A 25,831-nucleotide genomic window follows, 5' to 3' on the forward strand; every position below is an offset into this window, starting at 1 on the left:
TTGATTTTAGATTTGGATGGACTTATTTTAGAAATTTATTAATTTTTAAAGTTGACATCATCGGTCTGGCACACAGGTCATACCAGTCAGGCCGCCCGACCCGAGGACCAAACTCGATCAACGGGTCAAGACTTGGTCTAGGTATAAAAACATTGATGGAATAAAGATTAAGGTCTTATTTCTTACAAGTGTGAATATTTACTACTAATTACAAAACATTTGGAGGTTCTGTTTTTTTATATAATTATCCTGAATTTTGAATGGGTTTTTGCTTAGAAAAACAGTATTTTTATTATTATTAATTTAGTTTTGAGCTTTGGTTAGCAATTGAGTCCAATTTGGGTTATTAAAAGATCTGATATGATTTAATGAAAAATCCAATTCGGATGGAATGGAGATGAAGGTTATAATTAAATAAATATATATATTAAAATTTTGATAGTTCTTTATAAACTTAGAAAACTACCAGATTATTTTTATGATAATTAATAAAATGGGTGAATTTACTATTTTAAAGGTAAAAATGGTCAAATTGACCGAGACTTGCAGTGGGCGGTGAGTGTTTCTTTCTTTCCAACTATAAGGGTAAGATGGTCTTAAGAAAAAAAAAACAGCTCAACGGTGACGTTTTAATGGCATGGGTGGTTTGTGATTATGATTAGAAATGGACATTTTTATATGCTTGAAATTAATGCAAACCTCATATATTTACAAAATTCTCCCAAAAATACAATATTGCCAATATCACATTTTATAATTGAAATATTAATTTTAATAATAAATAATGCTTGAGATTTTGAAAATCATCTTCTTATAACATAAAATGAGGACATCATATGGTACAATGTCATTAGATTGTTACATTTAACCAAATTTTAGTAACCTTATAATATAAAATAATTATATATTAGTAATTAATTGAAAAATGGTACACTTGGTGTCATAAAACAAAAATACTGTTATTTATAACTAAAATATTGGTTGAACAACACTATTACACCTATATTGTGACATGATCATATAAAACATTGATATTACTCGTAAAATTTTCAATCCATAAAAAATAATTATACGGTTAGGATTTAAATAAAAAGTTCATATGATATAATCAATTTGAATATATTATAACATGATTAAGATAGATGAAATCTTTATTTAATTTATGTGATTATTGAAATAGTAAGTGTCATTCGGTATGGTTTACTTATTTTTGGAATGGTAAAAATTCTTTAAACCTATTTCAAGGCTTTCGTTACAATAAAATAATAATAATAATAATAATAATAATAATAAAAGATTTGTAATAATTATCTGAGCATAGTAAAGCAAAATTGGTGGGTTCAATGACCTCTCTAAGTTTTAAATAATATAATTTTTACCCTTTGAGTAGGGAAAATTGAGCTTCGCCAAGCTAAGCATTTTTTTTAATCATTAAATTATTATTGGTCTAATGGGTTTGTATTTTTTTTTTCATTGAAGAATTTTAATGTTTTTATTTATTTATTTTTTTTGTAATATTGTTTCGTAGAAAAGGAGTGCCGAAAATTAATATTATTTTGGGTTCTCTTCCACCCCCCCTTTTTTTATAATTCTAACTATGTGTATAAGCTGAGAATCACTGCAATTCTAATAATCAAGTGAAAAAAATAAAATAAATTCATGAATTTGGCTGGTTCTTACAACATTATTAATAAGAACATGCAAGAAAGAAAATTAAATAAAAATAATGAAATTAACATTTATTGATTAGTAGTCTTAACATTATTTTAACTACTTTGACTTTATTTAAAATAAAATAATTTAGAAGAAATAATCATGAATTTTGAGGGACAAAAACTATAAACGCTATTTTGCTAATGGAATTTCAAAACTTATTTAACTAGTGGAAGAAAGTAAGGGATGTAAGTGTAAAGTTTAAAACTACAAGGGAGGTCACTAAGATATATCTTATGAAAATCTATAGAAAGAGTAAGGATGTCCCCTACAAAGCAATAACGTCAAATGACATCAGCAATTTGGGAAGAAGGGAGGGGGAGGGATAGAAATGGAAGGAGCGTGAAGGGCACGCACCAATATAAAAGAAAAAGGGAGATATGATATAGGTGCTTTATAAGGCAAAATTAAGGAGGAAAAAGAAGCTATCCAAAAATGTAAACATTAATTAAGAAAAGTAAAGGGACGGATTAGACTTTTACTTTACTTTTTATATAATGGTGGACACCACCTTCACTTCTTGTTTGAATTAGATCATGAGTGTGTAGGAATAGGATTCTCCTTCACATCTTCTTACTCAATTTTACCTTATTATAACCCTTTTTTTTTTTTTTTTTTTTTATGACCTAGGGTGTTCGGACCAGCTTGCACTCTTCTCAATTAGTCTTCTAGAACTTGAAACTATCGGTCAGATAAAAACTCTAATAATCACCCCTATTTGGGATCGCAATCAATCATCTCTTCTCAATTTCTCTCGATAACCCATTCCATCTCACTTTTACTTCAATCTACCTTGACACCCTAATTACAACACACATTGTTAAGCTAAAAAATTGATACACAAAGAATAATATTTCATCAAGTATAGAAGTAATTTTTCAAGATTTTGTTCTCGTTAAATATGTTGTTTCTTTCCTATTTGTATATGTGAATATATATTATTTTCATATGGGTTGAATGTATGTAATTGTATAAGTGTTTGGATATAAAAACTCGTGTACTTGAAATGCAAATCAGTTTTTGAGTTGTTATCCAAAACTTTTGAATAAACTTGAGTGGCTTGAGACCAATCGCTTGAGTTGCTTAAGTCCAGTGACTCCAGTGGCTCGAGCCTAGTCAATTGAATGGCTTGAGTTTGGTCGATCGAGTCAAGCGCTCAAGTGGCTTGAGTCTTGCAATATTAAACATTGTAATGATTTTAATTTAATTGTTCAATATGTTAGCTTATGGAAATTCATGAGAATTTAATCTAACAATATAAAGAAAAATTGTGTATTTAGTAGTATTCATTATTTCTTATTTGTCTATGCAAAGTAAATACAATGATTTCCACCATTCATGTCTTGATAGTGAGTGGAAAATAATGGTGGGTGGAATTGGTATTCCATTAATGATTTGAAAGACATGGACTTTCAGTTAATTTCTTAAAGTTGTTTATGAGGATTTTAGATATAAATCCTCTCAGAATTAAAATCCTAATTAAAATAACGTAACTAAATCCCTAAATATCAAGCTTCAAATTGGAAAAAATAGTTACCTTTGACTCCATCTCTTGGAACAAGGTCAAATCCAAGCTTCCTCTATCCAAAATTCTCAACTTTGGATTTCAATCTATTTTCCTCCTTATGAGATTCACGAATTCTCCCAATTAAGCCTAAAATATGCACACAACTTGATATTTTCAAAATGATGATGAACCAACGTTTAGCTTTGATTCCGATTGTGTTATCTCAGTCGCTTGAATCCATGCAATCCGTGGCTTTGGAGTTGATTGGTTGCGAGGATGAAGGCAAATAAATTACAAAAATCATGTGAAGGTTCTTGATTACAATTCAATTTAGGATTGGGTTATTTGTTCATTTTAATTTTTAATCAGTGTTACTATATAAGTAAATTTCTCTAATCTCAATTACCTTCTTCATAGTTTCAAAATTATATCATTCACCTGCATTTTTTTTTTTTTAAGTATAGAGAGTGATGAGAACATCCAAATCTTGAACCAAAACTTATGAAAAAGTTGTTGGTGTCACCGACTAACATCCATCGCCCATCGGAGTTATCTTTGATGACGTGTTTGGTGATGCCCAAGGGCGGATCTAGAGTATATCCCAAATTAAAAAAATATATATATATTTATATGTAATTTTTTTTTCTTTTTATGTCAATTTCAACTAAAAACATAAAATATGAATATTATATGTTATTACATTTTATTTTGGTTCACTCTAACAAGAATTTTTGGATCCGTTATCGGTGACGCCGTTAGTATTATTGGGTAAATTTTCAAATAATTACTTAATAGTACAAATGAAAGACATTGATGACCGTGTTTTTCCCCAAAAAAACTAAAAAGAATCAACCAATTTTTTCCATTAAATTACCTTATAGGTTGATGAGTTTTCTATTTATTTAAAATAAGAAAACATATTATTTTTACAAGTTTGGGTAATTTGGGGAAATTAGACAATTTGGAATAGGTGCAAGTACCACATCCGAACCCGTAAAAAGAGTAAGAATGAGACCATTATTATAGTCTCTTTTGTTTTTAATCTTACACTGAGCCCATCAGGTTATATTAGTTACTTCATGGGTTAAAAAATAATTTATTGTATTCATTTAAGTAAAATAATTTTTTTTTACTGGCTTGGGTTTGGCAATTGGCTCCATGTTTGGGATAGGTTGGCCTAAACCTAGATTTAGATTCAACTCAAACTTAGACTTGCCCAAAATAAAAAGACCTAGGCTCGTCCTAACCTTTGATGGACCCACTTCTTTGTCCTAGAGTTGTCCCATTTGGGTTTGCGACTGTGTGTTGTTCTACTGGTCCATAGATCTACAAGCCTAATTGTCATCCCAAGATAAAATAATAATCTTTTAGCAAAGGTAAAATACTCTAATTAGCCCTGTGGTTTCCCATAATATTAAATGGACTTGAGGTTTAATCTGTTAAAATTAATGGCTTTATGGTAAACTTGGGATTTAAAAGCAAGTGGCTTTTCCTTTTTATCAAATAAATAGAAATTACAATGAAATATAAGATAAGTCTAGATAGCCGAGTGGTCAACTATAACTTTTGGGTGTATTATTCAAGAGGTTTTAAGTTGATTCATCTCGACCCTTAATAGAAATAGTCATTAAAGTTCTTATCCGATCGATAGTTTTAAAGTCTCGACAAATTAGTTAAGGTATACGTAAACTGACGCGAACATCTTCAATTATATATACAAAAGAAAAAAATTATTATTATCTGGAAAGCTTTAAGTATCCGTGGTATCCTAAAAGTTACTACTTAAAAGGATCTCAACAACCAATACTAAGTTCAAACTTCAAAGACATGATGAAGTTTGTTCTTCATTTCTTATGGCTGCAGCTGCTAACCAAGGATTACAATCCAATGAGTATCAGAAAAGGTGCTCATAAGCTCCCAACACCAAAAATACTGAGATATAGAGTCTTAATACTGTTGGAACTTGATCATAGAAAAATTCTTGAAGGCTAACCATTGTGAAAGCCTCAGAAACACCCATCAACATATATTGAGGAATCAACGAACACACACTCATTGGAATTGTCACATCCGGCTTCAGCAGTTTTAAGCCGCTTCATCTCAACTAAAGCTGCAATCACCATGGATATAAACATCCGACCTCCAATTCTCTGAAGCGTTGTAATGCCAGCAGGTTTCCCATTAAAAGCCCTTGCTATAGGAACAAAAACAGAGTCATAAACTGGCATGGTAAGAAGAATGGAAAGGTTGAAGTGAAGCGGCTGTTATTTCGAAAATGGATGCAACCCATTAGTCCATTGTAGGTCCTTGCTTTGTAAAGTTGAAGATTGTGCAAACACGATGGCATAAACCAAGTTTGTAATCCATATTGGAACAAGCCTGAGAATTGCCTTCGCTTCTTCATCTTCTTGAAAGCTACACACCTTTCCATATTGCTTTGATCCTTCTGTTGCAAGTAAGGCTTTATTGAGGAACCTGCCAGAGTTTTAGTACATAAAAATTATAGTAGCAATAAGCAAACATCCCATTAATGCTCACAAGTATATCGCTTACTTCAATTGCTCAGATTCAGAATTATGATAATAGGTGGGGCGCAAAAAATTACTCTGTAACCCAGCCCATCCATAGCCCATTATTGTCATGTTCAGTAAGCCCGACCCCATCAATAGCCCATTATTCTCACGTTCATGTTCTGGTGTTTGGGCAAAAGTGCATCCACTTCAGCACAAAGGCAGACTCCCACCTTGAAAACCGGCTTATTAGAGTGATGATTGAGCGTTAATAAATCACCAACTAAACTCATACTTCATTGATTTTGTCAAATTTGAAATTCTAACATCGAACCATCCAAACACTTATATAGATGCTCAATTACTGATTTTTCCTAATATTTTCGACCTTGGTTCTGTAGGAGTGAGTCAGAAAGATTGAGAAACAATTTAGTCGTGCACCCTAATGATCAAATCTGTTTTACGGGGTAAAATACAATTTTACGTATTAGGTTTGGGGGTAATAAAATTAGGATTCATAAAATTTCCAAAAGTGACAAATATACCCGATTTTTCGACTTATGTTATTTATACCAATTACCATTTTACCTTTAGTTTTCATTTAATTGACAATTTTGATCAATAAAATAATGATAAACATGTGGACTGAAGCCATGCCTCTAGGCTCAAAATACCCCACAGTGAAGCAAAGCTTCTGTCAAGTCAAGCTACCAAATTGGGTATTTTGAGCCTAATTATATACAATAAAACACATTGGGAATATGTTTATGTAAGAGAGAAGAAAGTAGGGTAAATGGAATATTATGAAACTAAAAAAAAAAACCTCATGAGTGTTTATTGACTCAAAAGATAAATGAATTGAAGAATCTTTTGATGATGTGTTTGAAAGTTTCTTTATTGCTTTGTATGCAATTAATTTCACTATTTTAATCAACTATAAAATTCTATATTATATTTGCTATAATAATTACCCCTTAAATTAACCCCTCAAAGTTGCATTAAACTCAAAATTAAGTGGTCCATGAAATTATTCATTTTTGGGTTGGGGTTGAGGTTTAGCAAGCTATTGGGTTGTTATTATTATTATTTTTTAAAGTAATAATTAATCATTCACATAAAGTCACTCAAAAGTTGAATAGGGTTTTAGTTTAATATAAGATTAAATTGATAGAAAACTATATAAAACTAATAAATATTAAGTTAAATTAAACAATATTTGATGAAATTGAATATACAGAATAAAGAGAAAGATGAATAAAAAGTAGAATATCCATAATATTCAAGTATCTAATACTTAAAACTTTTCAAGAAGTGATAAAGTTACAAGAAAAAAAAAAAAAAAGGATGGGATATTTAAGAAAGGAAAAAGGATACATGTGCTTTTGCATGTGGCTAATATTCTAAATTCTATTACTACAAAACAAAACCAATTGCTACCCAACACATGCACCCTACTACTCTACAACCCTTTTTGGATTCCAATTCCATTTTTATCCATTCTTTTTCATTCAATGCTTTCATTTTGTTGCCTTGTGTTGGCCTTACTCTCACCCACCTCAATCATACATTCACACAAAATATCACATATTCTTATTTTAGTTGTTAGGTTTAAACATTATATATATTACTCTCAATTATTAATTCAACTAATTATTTTGAGTTTATTTTAGTTTTAAACTAGTGGGATATCTCTCCAACCATTACTATATGGAGATAATAGTGTCCTATTGCATGATGTAGGACACAAAAGTTGTTTAATAAAAAACCCTTTTGAAAAATGATATGAATAGTGGCATTTATAGTTGTTTTCCAGGAGAAACTTGATATTAAGATTAAGGGTTTAGGTGAAGACATTAACCAATTCAGATAAGTAAATTTGGATTATGATGTTTGGATTAGGTTTGATTAAGAAGGTCAAAATAAGTTCGAGTACTGCGGATGTTCAGGAATATTGGATTTAGCCATTTAGGTTGAGAATAGAGCCTTTTGAATCCTGGTTCAAATGTAGGTCTAATGCTTTAGGTAAATGTAGATTAAGGACTTTGTTTACTTTCAAAATACAACACTAAGTGGTAAGCAAAACGTAAGATGCTTCCCAATTAGTGTTACTTGGTATAGTATTGATGAGACTAAATGATTAATCCTCTAATTTTTCTGAGTTGTTTGGTGTTGGTGTCAAAGTCCTATATCAGTTTAGAGACGAAAACCTTAGTCACTTATATAGCACAAAGACACCCTCACCACCTAGAAGTACATTTTCAGGATAAAATCATGCGAGTTTTATGTCTCAAAACGGATAATACCTTTGAAAACTCACAAACCCCTCGTCTCTTGAGGGGATGTGAGCCACATCAGTTAAGAGACAAGAATTTTAGTCGCTTAAATAGCACAAATATATCTTCACCACTTAAAGGGATATTTTCAAGATAAAACCGCATAAATCTAAAGTAGGCTATACCTCTAAAACCCCACGTATCATTTAGAGTAAATAAAAAAAAAAAAAAAAATGATTTTAGATTGAATTAATTAGTTGTAAAAGAAGAATAGAAAAGTACGCTACAGTCCAACTGACAGTAAGTACCCTCTTGCATGTGATAATGCAAATTTATTTAATATTTATATAAATGTAAATCGTTTCTAGATGAATCATGCATTTTTATTAGGTTAAAGAGACGAAGTTGGGTTATGAACTAAAGAAAGGGAAGAAAACAAAAGTGCGCAAGTTTTGGGGATCCAATTCGAGTTAATTAACCAATTCAAACACCACCAGAAAGTTTGTTGTTTAATGAATGTTTATGGTTCGCAAATAAAAAATGTGGTTGTTAGTTTTGGATTGCGAATTCTTGAAGACAAAATGACAAGATTTGGGTCCTACTTACAGGTGGCTTTCTGTTTCCTTATATCTTAATTTTAGATACTTTCTCTTTGGAACCGACACACCGACCCACCCACCGTTTTTACTTAACTATTTCATATCAACTACTCACCATGAACATTTCTGTTCACTTTTTTTTTTTTCTTTTTTTTGGGTTTAACGATTTTTATGTTATATACGTATATACAAAAGTTAAAATTTTGGTGTAAAATTTGTTGGCTGGATGGATCAGCATCCTTTGTTAAGTCTCCTCAAATTGTGGACACATGACTTATGGTTTAAGGAAATAAGGTTGTGCCTTTGCTAACAACTATAATTTTTGGTATGATAGTATAAAGTATACGACTTTTTCCTACCCAAATAATGACTTAATGACATTTTTCCACTCATAAATTTTTAAAATATCACTTTACTTACTATTTAAATTTATATTCCGACGATAAACAAAGAGCAAACTCGATTTAAGTTATTGGGGTTTTTTAGGAGGAAAAGCCAATAAGTCTTTTAGCGGTTGAGATTGACTGTAATTTGACTTGGGAATGACGGATGTACAAACCCTAATCGCTTGATTGTCTGCGATTTATAGGGTCGGCGAAAGTAGGGTTTGAGGGGTTTTGGTCATTGATGATCGGAGAAGAGAATGATGGTGGTGTGGGGTCATAATAGTGTTAGAATCGGGAATAAAATATATATATTTAAAATTAAATTAAATTAAATTACTAGGATAAAATTAAAGTTTTATTGGGCCGACAGTTGTATGTTCATGCGATTGCCAATGAAGCAATGAAGTGAAAAGGTTGCTTTAATTAACAATTATGAAGCAATAAATAAAATCCACACTCTTCCAAAAATGTCAAAATCTTGTCACTTAAAATATTGAAAGCAACTCCCACTGTACTCACTACTATCACCATGATTTTCAATTCATTTACAAAAGTGCTTGTTTTTAGAATCTTATTTTTGGTTTTTGAAAGGAAAACATTTTCTTAAGAATTAATGATGAATAAGAAATTAAGAAATAAACTTAAAATGATAATTTATTTTTTTATTATATTCTTTTCCAATATGCTTTTATTGTTCTTTAAAAAATAAAATGAATTTTTAAATGGTCTACTACATTTATCCCTATGAGACCATTGTTGCAAAATATTATATTTCTCATTGAGAATTATTGAAATCTCTCTTAAGAATATCAATATACTATAAGTTTATATTCTTTATTAGTAGGATGATCCATATTTGAATTTAATATAGTGTCGCAATAATATTACAATTATAAATTTGAAATCTCAATATATATACTTTGTAACATAATATTATTGATAATTTATATTACAGGATGATATAAGTATATTATAAATAAATGTGGGGTTTGTGTAATAAGTCAAATATATTATACTATATCTTATTGCTAATTGAAAGCTTAAATTATCAATTTATTACCCATAATGTTAGATGTACAAACAAATCTTACAAAGATTTGTGTACAAACTGATATAGCAGAAAATAAGTGGAACAAAAAGTCAAACTTATTATATTCACTATTTCATTCATTATTGTCACACCAGTTTGTATACAAATCTTTGTAAGATTTATGTGTACATTTAGCAATACTCATTTATTACCTCTCCCCTTGTGGTTGGATCACAAACCCTTTAGCTATCGGGGTTAATTATATTCAAATTGTCTTGTGTTGGAGTCGTAGGAGAGATACCTACCTCATTTATATAATTATCTTGGTCCATTAGACTTTTAAGGTGTTCTGTTACCCTGAGGATTAGACATGTTCCAATTTGGGTCTGGATACCTCAATTACCTAAAAAAAAATTATCAACTTATTAATTTAGGTTGCTTCTAATATCATAGGAAGAGTTGGTTAGAAAAACCTATAATAATTTTGGATTTGAATTATGATTGCAACTTGCAAATAACTCAAAGGCTCTATTTTTAGATGCATCATAAAGTGTAGTAGTAGCTCAATAACATGTTTATTTCTATCTAACTTTATATTGATAGTGAAGGCAACTGTATATGAAAAAGTTGGGTGACCTTTAATTTGGTCATTTCTTTTTCTCAAAGAATAAATAAAATAATTGCAATCAAACCAACAAAAAGCCAAATGGGAAAATGAAAAAGAAGATAGAGAAAGAGTTTTTATTTTGTGGTGGACATGCACGCAGACACACACTACTTAGTAGCTAAGGTACCTCATTTTTTAACCATTGGCTACTAGGAAATCTATACTTATCTCTTATTTTTCTGTCATCATCTCATGTCATCTCATACATCATACACAAATTCTTATTAAATTATTCTTAATTTTGGATTAATATAATAATCATAATTATAATAACGATAATAAAGTTCTTCAGTCTAGAACCTCTTACATTAATTTAGTCAGGACCATACTTGTATAGTATTTAATTCATCTGTATAAATTAAACCAACCCAATGAGAACCATCCAACGCGATTGAGCAAGAGTTTATATCTACATGAAGTGTCTCTCTTATTAAAATTCAGATTTGAATTCTTACTAACAAAAGTTTACTCTTGCTTGCAATAGCTGGATTGGCGTTGGTTTAGTATAAAATTATGATTAAATTTAATATTACTTATTTATTTTTTTGGATAATTTTGGTGGTAGAATTATTAAACTTTGGATAAAAATTCTATATGAGATAGTTAAAATTATTATTTATCATTTTGATTAATTTATTATAAGAAATAGTTTGTATATATTGTGTTAGATTTAATTTTTTCTATATAAAAAAATGGATCAAATATGATGATCCAAGGTTTTCTTTAAAAAAAAAACCCAAACCCACCCCATTTTTAAGAATGTATAATAGGGCGGATTTGGATATTCATAAAAGAGATGGATATCGGGATGAATTTCTTAGTGTCTAACCCAACCTGGCTCATTGACATCCCTATGTATATTACAATCTAGATTTTCTTTTTTTACTTTGAGCTTGAATATTTCTCTTTCATTATAAGCCATTTATTTTGTGGGCCTTTGTTGGAAATATTATTCCACTATCAATTTATAAAGACAAGGCAATATTGGTTGTCAATTGAAGCATCTCTCAATGAACTTCATAACTATTGGCCGCCCTAATCCACTCATAAAATGTCATTATTTTTGAGCTATCCTTCCATTTCTATTGTTCCTTAAATAAAAACAATTCCACCTATAAACATCAATAGTCACCAATACTTCAAAAGTACTCTTGTATACATTTGTTCAAAATACAAACATCGATGATGATGGATATCAATTTATTTGACACCCACATTAAAAACAAAATTTTAAGTAAACGATTATGAAATTTTGTATTTTAATGTTAGTTAACAATAATAAAACCGAAAAATACAAATATAATTATATTTAAAAGAAAGTTTTTTTAATGTGACTGTTGAAAAGGCGGAGCCAATCCTAGCTTGTCACCACATCAATATTTTTCAATGGGCTAACAACATTTTATAGATCGGTCTCAATCATTGAATTGAAATATTTAGATAGTTAAGCATTTCAAGGTTTCAAAATGACCTAGATTGGAACGGGATGTTTAAATATGACAATTCACTTTCACTAAATTTGAGATTGTCTATAAAACATCTGGATGCCTTTACAAGTCAAAAAATTAGATCATGCAAAGAATTCGTCTTGGGTGAGCTCATAAAAACAATAAAAATCTCGAGGGGTTAGTTTGCCGGTCAAAGGGGTTTGCTCTCTTAATTGAGTTCTTAGATTTAAACTTTGAGACCACTTACTATAATAACATTGTAACTTACCTTATTTATGCTTATAGAGTGTTCAATAGACCTTGAAGATTAGTTGAGGTACGCGTAAGCTAACCCAGATATCCCAGTTACAAAAAAAAAAAAAGAAAAAAAAGATAATAATAATTGTAAAAGCATTCTATTAGATTGGAATGGGATGGCTAAATATGACAATTCACTTTTACTAAATTTAAGATTGTCAATAAAACATGTGGATGCCTTTCAAAGTGGGAAAATTAGATTATTCAAAGAATTCGGCTTGTGAGGCATAAAAACAATGAAAATAAATTAATAAATCCAAAAGGCAACTTATTTTCATATTTAAAAGTCTCAAACTTGTTATATACATACCCCAAAACAAATTCAAAAATATTAAAATTAATGCGAAGCAGGTTAACAATCTATACCTTATGATCAGGGATAGAGTCAGAACAAATATGAAAATTTTAAGAGTAAATGACTTTTTCCAGCCCAAGGTTTGCCTTAATGACTTTCCCACAAAAAAATATTTCAAAATACCACTTCCCCCCACCCAAATTTTTATATTCCATTAATAACTAAAATACACTTCACTTTCTCAACTGCATTCGGCGAGTTACTAGGAGCCAAGTAAGAGAGGTTTTGTAGAGTGGAGACCAGTGATTAAATGATGGTAACAGATTGAATATTCGCCATTGAATAACGAAATCAACTTAGAACAGAAAACCTTAGCTTTGGCGGTTGTCAGTAATTGACAAAAAATCAGATGTCAGAGTGAGAGAATTCTTGTAGAGAAGAGTTTGGAGGTTCAAATAATAGTGACAGAGAGAATTTTTGCCCATCGGAATCGGCCATAATCAGTTTTAGATATTAACAAAATATAAACTTTGGGTGAGAAAGTGATATTTTGAAACTTTTTGGATGAAAAATATCGTTAAGGCAAACCTTAGGTGGGAAAAATTCGTTCACTAAAATTTAAATAGTAAATAATGTTTTGTGACATAATGTAGTTACCTAACAAGGAGGGTATGGAAGGTAGGTGAAATGAGATTTTATTAATTCATTCAATGCAAAGAAAGAAAAAGAAGCAATCCATTGAGATACGGAAAAGCTGGACCCTGTTAAATTGCTGACCTTTTAGGCCCAAGGGAAAAGACTGTTTGTATTAATAATGTATCTGCCTAATTCCCCTGAAAAGGAGAGATCCTTCTAAAAAGTGAAAGGCTGCTTTTTCAAAACACTTTTATATGTTTCAAGAATATCACTTTCACCCTCCTTTTAAATTAAACCAATGTATATCAAACCCCACAAACATTATGATCATCATTTAAAAGCCCAGATAATTACATGTACCCCCCCCTTTTGTATCATTAACAAACAATTGTACCCACCAGAATCTCCCCTTGAATGAATAAATAAGTAGAGTCTGTAGGGGCCACCACACACTCTCTTTCTAACATAATGTTTCTGTCGTCATTCTCCATTTTCAAATTCACCATTTCATCATCTTCACCTCCTTTATATGAGAAAAGTCTAAAATACCGCGGTGGTATAACATCAGTCTTATCGCAAATCAATATCATTACTTATTTATCGTTAATTTTTATAATTAATATGGTTAATGATTTTTATGGTATTACCGACGTGGTAACCGCAGTGTGGTACAGAACAGAAGTCTCCCTATTCTTTGTTTCTTTCTCCCCCTCTCCTACAACCATTTCTGTCTTCTTCTTTACTCCTACTTTTTCACCACCCACCTCTCTTCCTTCGTTTTAGATCAAACAAACAAAAACATATCTTCATTTTCTCCCTCCCACCATGGCTAAGCTGGTGGTACAAATTCTTGATGCTACTGATCTCATGCCCAAAGATGGTCAAGGATCTGTAAATCCTTTTGTCGAAGTAGAGTTTGATGGGCAGAAACAAAGGACTCAAACCAAGCCAAAAGACCTCAACCCTTCTTGGAATGAAGCCCTTGTTTTCACCATTCACAACCTCCATGATCTTCCCAATGAAACAATTCATGTTACAATGTATCATGACCCCAAAGGTGGCCATGGTCATCACATGAACTTTCTTGGCAGAGTTAGAATTTCTGGTGTTTCTATCCCTTTATCTGAGTCTGAGGCCAATGTTCAGCGATACCCTCTTGAGAAACGTGGCCTTTTCTCTCATATTAAAGGTGATATAGCTCTAAAATTTTATGCAGTTCATGATGAGTCTGGTTTTGCTGCACCAACAAATCATGGTGGTGGTAGTTTTGAGAGTAGTCAAGAGACTCCACTGCAAGAAATAAACCCCAACAGGTATTTTGATGAGCGTATCAGAAGTGAACAGTTTGAGAAGAAAAAGAAGAAGGAAAAAGAAGTGAGGACTTTTCACTCTATAGGGACTGCAACAGCCGCTCCAACTCCAGCTCCAGCTCCAGCTGTGTTTGGTTTTGATATGAAGGAAAAGCCTGTGGAGACAAGAATGGATTTTGCCAAAGCTGCAGGGCCTGCAGCAAGTGTAATGCATATGCAAACGCCAAGGACTAATCCAGAATTTCTTTTGGTGGAGACTAGTCCACCGCTTGCAGCTAGACTGAGATACAGAGGCGGCGACAAGACATCGAGTACTTATGATTTGGTTGAGCCGATGCATTTCTTGTATGTGAATGTGGTTAAGGCAAAAGATCTTCCTGTAATGGATGTTTCGGGGAGTCTTGACCCTTATGTGGAAGTAAAGCTTGGGAATTATAAAGGTGTTACCAAACACTTGGAGAAGAATCAGAACCCAGTATGGAAGCAAATTTTTGCTTTCTCAAAAGAGAGATTGCAGTCAAATTTGGTGGAAGTGATTGTGAAAGATAAGGATTTTGGGAAGGATGATTTTGTGGGGAAGGTTTATTTTGATCTATCAGAAGTCCCTGTTCGAGTTCCACCGGACAGTCCATTGGCTCCTCAATGGTACAAATTGGTGGACAAGAAGGGAGATAAAACAAAAGGTGAAATTATGCTTGCAGTTTGGATGGGAACACAAGCTGATGAGTCATTTCCTGAGGCATGGCACTCTGATGCACACAGCATTAGTCACTCAAATCTATCTAACACCAGATCAAAGGTTTACTTCTCTCCCAAGCTTTATTACCTTCGAGTTAATGTCTTGGAAGCACAGGATCTTGTGGCATCTGACAAAGGGCGAATCCCGGAGGCATATGCTACAATTCGTCTTGGAAATCAGATGAGGGTAACTAAGCCTTTGCAGACGCGAAATCCGATGTGGAAAGATGAGTTTATGTATGTGGCATCTGAGCCTTTTGAGGATCTGATTGTTGTGTCTGTTGAGGATAGAGTTGGACCTGGCAAGGATGAGACTTTAGGAAGGGCACACATTACAGTTAGAGAGGTTCCATCAAGACATGAGGTCAAAAAGTTGCCAGATCCTAGATGGTATAATCTCCAAAAACCTTCATTGGCAGAAGAGGAAGGTGAGAAGAAGAGAGAAAAATTCTCAAGCAAGATTCTAGTTGGATTCTGCTTAGAACAAGGTTACCATGTTCTTGATGAATCCACTCATTTGAGCAGTGATCTTCAGCCATCTTCAAAGCACTTGAGAAAGTCTAACATTGGAATCCTTGAACTTGGGATTTTGAGTGCAAAAAATTTGATGCCTATGAAGAGCAAAGATGGTAGAACTACTGATGCATATTGTGTGGCAAAGTATGGCAACAAATGGGTCCGAACTAGAACACTCCTTGACACTCTGACTCCACGATGGAACGAGCAGTATACCTGGGATGTTTATGATCCTTGCACAGTGATCACAATTGGTGTTTTTGATAATAACCACATTAATGGAAGCAAAGATGATGCAAAAGATCAGAGAATTGGAAAGGTGAGAATTCGTTTATCGACTTTAGAAACTGATCGTGTATATACACATTACTATCCTTTGCTGGTACTCACACCCTCCGGTTTGAAGAAACATGGGGAACTTCAATTGGCATTGAGGTTTACATGTACAGCTTGGGCAAACATGGTGACGCAATATGGAAAACCATTGCTTCCCAAAATGCATTATGTGCAGCCAATACCAGTTAGAAATATTGATTGGCTTCGCCATCAGGCCCAGCAGATAGTTGCAGCAAGGCTTGGAAGATCAGAGCCACCACTTAGGCGCGAAACAGTTGAGTACATGCTGGATGTCGATTACCATATGTTTAGTTTGAGGAGAAGCAAAGCCAATTTCCAAAGAATAATGTCACTTCTTTCAGGGGTTACAGCTGTTTGTAGATGGATAAATGACATTTGCACCTGGAGAAACCCGNGGTGGACAAGAAGGGAGATAAAACAAAAGGTGAAATTATGCTTGCAGTTTGGATGGGAACACAAGCTGATGAGTCATTTCCTGAGGCATGGCACTCTGATGCACACAGCATTAGTCACTCAAATCTATCTAACACCAGATCAAAGGTTTACTTCTCTCCCAAGCTTTATTACCTTCGAGTTAATGTCTTGGAAGCACAGGATCTTGTGGCATCTGACAAAGGGCGAATCCCGGAGGCATATGCTACAATTCGTCTTGGAAATCAGATGAGGGTAACTAAGCCTTTGCAGACGCGAAATCCGATATGGAAAGATGAGTTTATGTATGTGGCATCTGAGCCTTTTGAGGATCTGATTGTTGTGTCTGTTGAGGATAGAGTTGGACCTGGCAAGGATGAGACTTTAGGAAGGGCACACATTACAGTTAGAGAGGTTCCATCAAGACATGAGGTCAAAAAGTTGCCAGATCCTAGATGGTATAATCTCCAAAAACCTTCATTGGCAGAAGAGGAAGGTGAGAAGAAGAGAGAAAAATTCTCAAGCAAGATTCTAGTTGGATTCTGCTTAGAACAAGGTTACCATGTTCTTGATGAATCCACTCATTTGAGCAGTGATCTTCAGCCATCTTCAAAGCACTTGAGAAAGTCTAACATTGGAATCCTTGAACTTGGGATTTTGAGTGCAAAAAATTTGATGCCTATGAAGAGCAAAGATGGTAGAACTACTGATGCATATTGTGTGGCAAAGTATGGCAACAAATGGGTCCGAACTAGAACACTCCTTGACACTCTGACTCCACGATGGAACGAGCAGTATACCTGGGATGTTTATGATCCTTGCACAGTGATCACAATTGGTGTTTTTGATAATAACCACATTAATGGAAGCAAAGATGATGCAAAAGATCAGAGAATTGGAAAGGTGAGAATTCGTTTATCGACTTTAGAAACTGATCGTGTATATACACATTACTATCCTTTGCTGGTACTCACACCCTCCGGTTTGAAGAAACATGGGGAACTTCAATTGGCATTGAGGTTTACATGTACAGCTTGGGCAAACATGGTGACGCAATATGGAAAACCATTGCTTCCCAAAATGCATTATGTGCAGCCAATACCAGTTAGAAATATTGATTGGCTTCGCCATCAGGCCCAGCAGATAGTTGCAGCAAGGCTTGGAAGATCAGAGCCACCACTTAGGCGCGAAACAGTTGAGTACATGCTGGATGTCGATTACCATATGTTTAGTTTGAGGAGAAGCAAAGCCAATTTCCAAAGAATAATGTCACTTCTTTCAGGGGTTACAGCTGTTTGTAGATGGATAAATGACATTTGCACCTGGAGAAACCCGGTTACAACAATTCTTGTGCACGTGTTATTCTTGATACTGGTTTGCTATCCAGAACTGATACTGCCCACAATTTTCCTCTACCTTTTTGTTATTGGAATCTGGAACTTCCGTTTCAGGCCAAGGCACCCACCTCACATGGATGCTCGTCTTTCACAAGCAGACCATACACACCCAGATGAGCTGGATGAGGAATTTGATACATTCCCGACAACAAGACCTGCAGACATTGTAAGAATGAGATATGACAGGCTTCGCAGTGTGGCAGGTCGAGTGCAGACAGTGATTGGAGATTTGGCGTCGCAAGGGGAACGGGCTCAAGCTATACTGAGCTGGCGTGACCCAAGAGCTACTGCTATCTTCATCATCTTCTCGTTGATCTGGGCAGTGTTTATTTATATTACCCCATTGCAAGTGGTGGCAGTTCTGGTTGGTCTCTACTTTCTGCGCCATCCCCGGTTCAGGAGCAAGATGCCTGCTGTACCTGTCAACTTCTTCAAAAGATTACCAGCCAAGTCAGATATGCTACTATGATACAGCAACTGTGTCACTACATTCTTGTAAATGTCAAGATAAATCATAGCTGCAGAAGACCGAAAAATAAAGCTGCAGCAGTTTTCTTTTGTCCCTGTTATCCTCCATGGCTCCGTCAGCAGAAGAAGTTACTCCGCCAGATTTCTCAGAGCCCACCATTCTTTGGGCTTCTATATATACTTTGTTTATTTTTCTCCTGTTGGGTGAATTTTCAATGTTATATATATATTGTATTCTCGAGTAATAAGCAAGCAATCAGAATAGGAAAAAAAATGAGTACATTATGATTACTTGAAATTTAGCAACTGTTGTAATAGTGAAATCAGTTAAAATTGTTTGGTAAACAAAATTGGTTGCATTCTCAGCGATCAATCTATAGCAATCTTCAGTAAAATATCTCAATACCAAAATATTGCAAAACCCAATACAATAAAAGCTTCATTTGGATGGGGGAGTCCTATATCCAAGATGTATGATCACGGCTACAATTGTCAAGAAGCTGAAAAGCATTCCTCCGAGAAGAGCCTTGTCGATGACATCCCAACCACCAATGCTTCCTCCAACACATTCTTGCTTTTTCATGGATCCTAATGCGATATCATTTTCCACCTTGTGCACATGGTTCTTACGCTTCCTTAGTAACCATCCCATCAGATTTCTGCTGCTACGGTCTTCCAGCAATTTGTCAATCCTGGAAACTCTACTTTCCTCCAAGGCTATCTCACCTCCACAGCTTTCTGGTCCACAAGTACCACAATGTGGATCATTTGAGCATGCACATGAGTCATCTTGGTTGGAGCACGGATCCCATCTGACCTGACTAGATATTCTCCTGTTAGAAGCTGCTTTCTCGTCTATTTGGCTGAGAGTCTCAATCACTTCTCCAAAAACTGACCACCTTCCTACAGATGTTATCTTCACAATAGCTGAAGCACCAAGCATACTTTCTGCAGCAACTACAAGGACCTGGATATATCCCTTGGTATGGCCAACCTTGAACAACAAAGAAACATCTAGTCATAAATATCAAACAGTCCATAACACGACTTTGCTCCTAGAAAATAAACTGCAGAACAAAAGCATTTAGGTGCAACCAAATGACATTGTTTTACAGTTTTACCAGAACACGTGGTTATACAACAATAATTGTTAAAAGTAAAAAATGGATTCTTTGCTTGAAGTTATTCAAACATCAACAGATAAAAAGAAAAAAGAAATTACAACCTCATTTTTCAAAAGGGTAAAAATGAAATATATTAATGCTGAAAGCAAGAGAATGAGCAAACGGTTTTTCAGCATGGAGTTCATTTACAAAAGTTGTTCAGCCTTACCAGGTGTATTCCATCAGCTGCAATGTCAGTAATCCATATTCTTTCCACTCTACTCTCCATTCCATTATAGGGTGTGAAAGCTTCAAAAACAGATGTCAATTCACGACTTCGATTCTTCACTATATTACTTGGCACCTTTTTCATCCTTGCTGCAGGTGTCCCTGATTTCAGAAAGAAATGTTTATAGACATGGAAAAATTAAAGTATTCAAAATACCACAGGGCATCACCCAGCAAATCTATTCTGCACCAAGGATAGACTGCCTAATATTAGTTGAAATCTCTTCAATATATGTAAAGAACTACATCACATACAAACTTCAAAACAAGAAAAGTACCGCCGCTGCACACTCAAAGTCAAGCTAATGGCTAGGGATAAGTGTCTTTTACAAACTAATACATAGAAAGATAATAACTATATATTACAAGAATATAATAGAATAGCTTTTCTCTTTATTACCTTTAAGGGTGATTTAACATCATAAGCTTCTGCATATTACCTTTTCTCTTTATTACCCTATTTATTGCAAGAGTATTATAGAATAGCATATAAATATATTTGACATGTTATACTACAACTGTTGGAGTTAAGGACACAAAAAAGGTGTGGAGAAGTTTTCCAACTAGTTTACGTTTTCAGACCTACTGTTATCTCATCTTAACAATAGAGGTAAGTTGACTAAATCATCGTGTTCAAATTTCCAGTCTATAAATTATACTTTAACACGTAGTAAGTTGTGTTTATGTTAGAATCCACGTGTTCAAAACCACGTGATGAATCTGTTAATTCCACTTGGCCATACATGTGAAGGGGCATGTTAAAATAAATGCTATTCCTTTTGGGACTAATGGTATTTCAATCACATGTGTTCATTTTGCTGTAAAGAATGGAAGAGAGCTTTTAACACCAAAACAATTCAATCAGGTGTCTGTGTGCTAACTTTTGGGAATTACAGGATCCTGACACCTAGATCCACACTGCCATATCAAAGTCCATGTAGCATAGGGTTACAAATGCTACATTGCCAAATATGGTTAAAACTGCACGACAAACTGATTCCTTTATCTTGATACTTTATCATATAATTAAGCTGATAATAAAAATCTAAGCAAGAAAGTTTCGATTTTATTTAAAAGATATATTCACCAAGAGATGGAGCAAACAAGTCAAACTTTTGGTATTGATCTACTTCCACTTCCTAAGCAACATGTATCAGTCTGTTTACTTCGCACCCCAATGAACTTTGGGCAGTATGAGGATAGCTTGGTCATAACCTAAAAGATGTCTTCCCAGATTTCCCAAATCTACAGTTATAGCCTTTATTCTGGCTAAATGTCAGAATGCGACTTGAACAAACTTCATTTAATCACTAAAATCTTATTAAATGTGGTCAAAATAGGATATGCAAAGCCTAGTCAACTGTTTTAAACCTAACACTGACTCTCACAATTAACTGAATTTGAGTTGATGTCAACTAGTGAAACAAAAAAACACACACACACAACATTCATCTTCACTTAGCTTGCATACCAAGCCAAGACTCATGGAGAAGCAAAACTTTTGGAAGGCAGGTAAATTGAAATAGCAACTTACAGAATCTGCAGTAGCAGGAATTTGAGATGGGTGCAGTTATAATTTTCTAATGAGTAGTTGCCAAGAAAAAGTATTCTACACCTTAAAGAGAATATAAGGAGTTACATATTTAAGAATTTGACACAATGTCCAGGTTATTTTTATTTTATTTTATTTTTTTCAAAATAAGAGTTTCACACCCCAAGTGAATTATAAAATAATAGATAATAGATTAAGGAAAACATATAACTCGTCTAACTTAATCTAATATAGCCAGTGAAGAAAGATCCAAAACCAACACTTTAAAAGCTATGTGTCACAATGATAATGAGCTCCCACAAATTATAAAACACTTCCTCAATTACATGACAACACATCTTAGGTCAAAGAGACATGGAGCAACTTACCAAAAATACAATTAAGAATACAATGAAACAGTTATCATTATTTCTAAGCATAGAAGTTCATTAATATGCAACATGAATAGCATACCTGGCCTAGGATAGAACTGTGAAATGTGAACTTGGGAGAACTTGTACTCCTTAATGAGGCTAACAGTTTGCGCAAAGTCTTTATCCGTTTCACCTAAGCAGCACCATAAAATGAGTATTACTGTAACACTTTTTACCTAAAACTCTAAACAGGTAAATATTCCAAAACCTCTTCCACCAGTTCCCAAAATTCTGAAATCATACGTAAATAATTCCAATCCCCAAGGAGTTAGTAAGGCAGAGATGTTTTATAATTGATGCTCCCCTGACAGTAACTATTGCTAGTGCCACACAGAGTTGCAATATGGGAATTAAAATGAGACACAGCCGATCATTGCACAAAGTAGATAAACAATTTACCATTTAGAAGGAGTCACACCCTTCTGTTTATTTCACTTCAGCTTTTACAAGTCAAAGAATTTCAACACACACAAAAGAAGGGACAATGGAGAAGAAATACTAACCAGGGAATCCACAAATTATATCAGTTGCAATCTGCATCCCTGGCACAAGTGCGGTCAAGGTATCTACCACTGTCCTGAAGTCACTAACAGTATATTCCCGATTCATTGCCTGATACAATTAGAGCAATCATGTGATGAGATTCAACAGCCTTCTTTTACTATAATTTCAATAGAGGGAAAATTGCAGAAACAGACAATATACAGTTACATTATCAGAAAAAAANGGCAGAGCATTTGTTGTCACAAAAGGGCATTGCACCCACTAAATCGATTATTTCCTAGGTTGAATCCAACTTCCCATTATTCTATTATTTAATTATTAATTTTTTTGCACCCACTAAATCAATTATTTGACAATGAGTAAATTGGAAAACAATTAAAAAAGACTAAAAATAGAACAATAAATTAAAATATGATCTCCACTTAGAAGTTAGAACTTCGTTTATGGGTTGAAGCCAACAATTTCCCATTACTCTAAAGATAGAAAAAGTTAAATTTAGACTTGTTATGGTGGCAGATTTAACAAATAAATATAAATCACGCGTAAAAGAAATTTAGGGCCAAATCGATTCCCTTTTCAATTCCAGTTTTTTCTTGGAAAATATAGTGTTCGTTCACTAATCAATTTGTGTCACTACAAGAAATAAAGTTTTTGTGACAGTATTTACTGTCACAAAAGGGTTTTTGTGACAGTTTTGTAACACATCTAACCTGTTACAAAAAAAGCGGCGTTATAAAAAGTTTGCGAAAGCTTTGTAACAGGTATAAAAACATTTGTAATGGCAAATAAATCACAAATAATCTTTTGTGACAGCATATTGACAACATATCTTAGGTCAAAGAGACATGGGGCAACTTACCAAAAATACAAAGAAGAATAAATAAATAATTCCAAAACGTCTTGCACCAGTTCCCAAAATTTTGAATCATACATTAATAATTCCAATACCAAAGGAGTCAGTAAGGCAGAGATGTTTTATAATTGATGCTCCCCTGACAGTAAATATTGCTAGTGCCACACAGAGATACAATATGGGAATTAAAATGAGACACAGCCGGTCATTGCACAAAGTAGATAAACAATTTACCATTTAAAAGGAGTCAACACCCTGTTTATTTCACTTCAACATTTACAAGTCAAAGAATTTCAACACACACAAAAGAAGGGACAATGATGAAGAAATACTAACCAGAGAATCCACAAATTATATCAGTTGCAATCTGCATCCCTGCCACAAGTGCGGTCAAGGTACCTACCACTGTCCTGAAGTCACTAACAGTATATTCCCGATTCATTGCCTGATACAATTAGAGCAATCATGTGATGAGATTCAACAGCCTTCTTTTACTGTAATTCCAATAGAGGGAAAATTGCAGAAACAGACAATAGACAGTTATATTATCAGAAAAAAATGAAAGCACAGAACCAGTTTTTTAAGGAAAAGAGACAATTATGTTGACAATCTATTGATTTACCGTCAAGACAGCCTCACTCCCAGATTGGACTGGTACATCAAGAAAGGAGTATACACATGGGTGACGCAAAACTTCGGCTATTTCTTTCAAGTGCTCAAGAATAAAAGGAGGATTGGTCATTCCTATTCGAAGCATTGCACTTCCATCAGGAGGAAATGCTGCAACAAGAGCATTCAATACAATTGGAAGGTTAACCCCAATGTCACGACCTACAAATATTTCAGGACAAAAGAAATGGTCAACAACCTGCATGTTATGTCGAAGTTTACCATTAGGCATTAAGTAAAATATGTATTAGCTTGAATTCTAAATAAGCTTATTTAAGAGCCAAAACCTTTTAAACATATAACTAAGGTAAATCTGTAGTCAATTATAAATGCCTTGCAACATAATTGCAAAAACACAGTAATTGATCAGTTTAAAAAATAAATGAACAAAGTCACTGTATTACTAATGTGTTGTGATCATCTTAATTAAGACGATCACTTCGCATTAATAAGTAAATTGTGAGATATATCCTGTGGACACTGAGATTCCAACCAAAAATCCTAAAGAAACAAGAAATCTTCAAAACAAGTCATTTTTATATTACCATATGCTCCAGTATCTTCGCTGCCCAACCATATCTCCTCAACTCCATCAGTTATTACAGTTCTCACACAACTGACCTGCAAGATTGAAATTTAAATTAAAATATAGCCTGATGGCTTATAAGTACTAATTTTCCATGTTACAAACTTACAGGACTGTCAACAGTGTAGCTAGCTAAATGGCCTCGAGCATGCTTTGTCTTGCAATAAGTGCTAGCACCTAAGCAACCGACATTAATTGGAACAATCTAAACAAACTTTTTCTTTCTCACCTGTTGGAAAAGCAAGTTATATTTATTTTGAGAGAAAAACTACAGCTCCATCACTAGTTATGGAAATTATTTCAGGCAATTAAAAATGCATTAGTGCTACAAGTGATAATTAAAAATAACTAATGATCAGTGGAAATAACTCCTAAAAGGTCCTCCTAGTCTGAATTAGAAGGAAAATTTCAATGTAAATTACAACTCACCTTCGGAAGTTCAAGAGCTGGCAGTGTTTTGCAATGTAAGAGCCACACCTTATGACCTTTCAAAGTCTCTTCAACAACTTCAACAACATGGTCAATTTGCTGGACTAACTGTACTGACCCCTNGTATTTATAGTTTTGTATTATATGTTATTGTTTGTTTATGTGTTATTTGTTTTTTTTTTTTGGTTCATATTTGTTTATATTCTTAATTGAATTGAATTTAGAGTAGTTGATTTAGGGGGTGTAAATGTAAAAAATTAAAACTGCAGGAATTTTGGGGGTGTAATTGTCATAATTGAAAACTGTTAGGGGTGAAACTGTCAATACCGAAAGCTGGAGAGAGAAAAAACGGTCCACCCGCGGGTCCACCCGTACCCTTATAGGGTAGGGCACGGGTCCAAAATATTAGACCCGTATATATCCACCCGTATAAGACCCGTACCCGTTTTACTCGTGCCCGTTTTACCTGGCCCGTACCCGGCCCACCCACCCGTTTTGCCAGGTCTAGCCACAAGTGCGGTCAAGTTACCTACCACTGTCCTGAAGTCACTAACAGTATATTCCCGATTCATTGCCTGATACAATTAGAGCAATCATGTGATGAGATTCAACAGCCTTCTTTTACTGTAATTCCAATAGAGGGAAAATTGCAGAAACAGACAATAGACAGTTATATTATCAGAAAAAAATGAAAGCACAGAACCAGTTTTTTAAGGAAAAGAGACAATTATGTTGACAATCTATTGATTTACCGTCAAGATCGCTCTTTCAAATCTCGGCTTCCTTGTGGCACACACCCAGCAACCACCAGGGACTTTTTCACAGTTTTGCACTTTGTTATTAGAGTGTCCATGGCAGACTGGCTGGGGAACTTTA

The 25,831-nt window shown here is 33.9% G+C and overlaps 2 protein-coding genes and 1 long non-coding RNA gene across 4 annotated transcripts; 1 reads left to right on the forward strand and 2 right to left on the reverse strand.

Moving 5' to 3' along the window:
- The first annotated feature begins 14,030 nt into the window (after positions 1–14,030).
- On the forward strand, positions 14,031–18,803 carry LOC116108427 (FT-interacting protein 7). 2 transcript variants are annotated; one of them, XM_031394678.1, is made up of 2 exons: positions 14,031–16,209; positions 17,568–18,803. In XM_031394678.1, exons 1-2 carry the CDS (start codon positions 14,187–14,189, stop codon positions 18,557–18,559), a joined length of 3,015 nt encoding a protein of 1,004 aa, XP_031250538.1. In that variant the 5' UTR covers positions 14,031–14,186; the 3' UTR covers positions 18,560–18,803. The 2 variants fall into 2 exon arrangements, with proteins under 2 accessions (XP_031250538.1, XP_031250537.1); XM_031394677.1 differs by having other exon boundaries at positions 14,031–15,342; positions 16,695–18,803.
- A 19-nt stretch (positions 18,804–18,822) lies between these two features.
- LOC116108430 (threonylcarbamoyladenosine tRNA methylthiotransferase) lies at positions 18,823–25,542 on the reverse strand. Its single transcript, XM_031394682.1, has 5 exons — positions 25,485–25,542; positions 22,418–22,480; positions 21,955–22,047; positions 19,891–20,051; positions 18,823–19,552 (listed from the first exon to the last, which is right to left on the reverse strand). Exons 1-5 carry the CDS (start codon positions 25,525–25,527, stop codon positions 18,998–19,000), a joined length of 915 nt encoding a protein of 304 aa, XP_031250542.1. The 5' UTR covers positions 25,528–25,542; the 3' UTR covers positions 18,823–18,997.
- LOC116108431 lies at positions 23,284–25,048 on the reverse strand. Its single transcript, XR_004124635.1, has 5 exons — positions 24,956–25,048; positions 24,636–24,703; positions 24,486–24,561; positions 23,894–24,102; positions 23,284–23,716 (listed from the first exon to the last, which is right to left on the reverse strand). It is a non-coding gene; the product is annotated as an uncharacterized LOC116108431 (long non-coding RNA).
- Positions 25,543–25,831: the final 289 nt, after the last annotated feature.

This window comes from Pistacia vera, unplaced genomic scaffold (genome assembly GCF_008641045.1).
Source record: "Pistacia vera cultivar Batoury unplaced genomic scaffold, PisVer_v2 Contig564, whole genome shotgun sequence".
NCBI classification, from domain to species: Eukaryota; Viridiplantae; Streptophyta; class Magnoliopsida; order Sapindales; family Anacardiaceae; genus Pistacia; species Pistacia vera.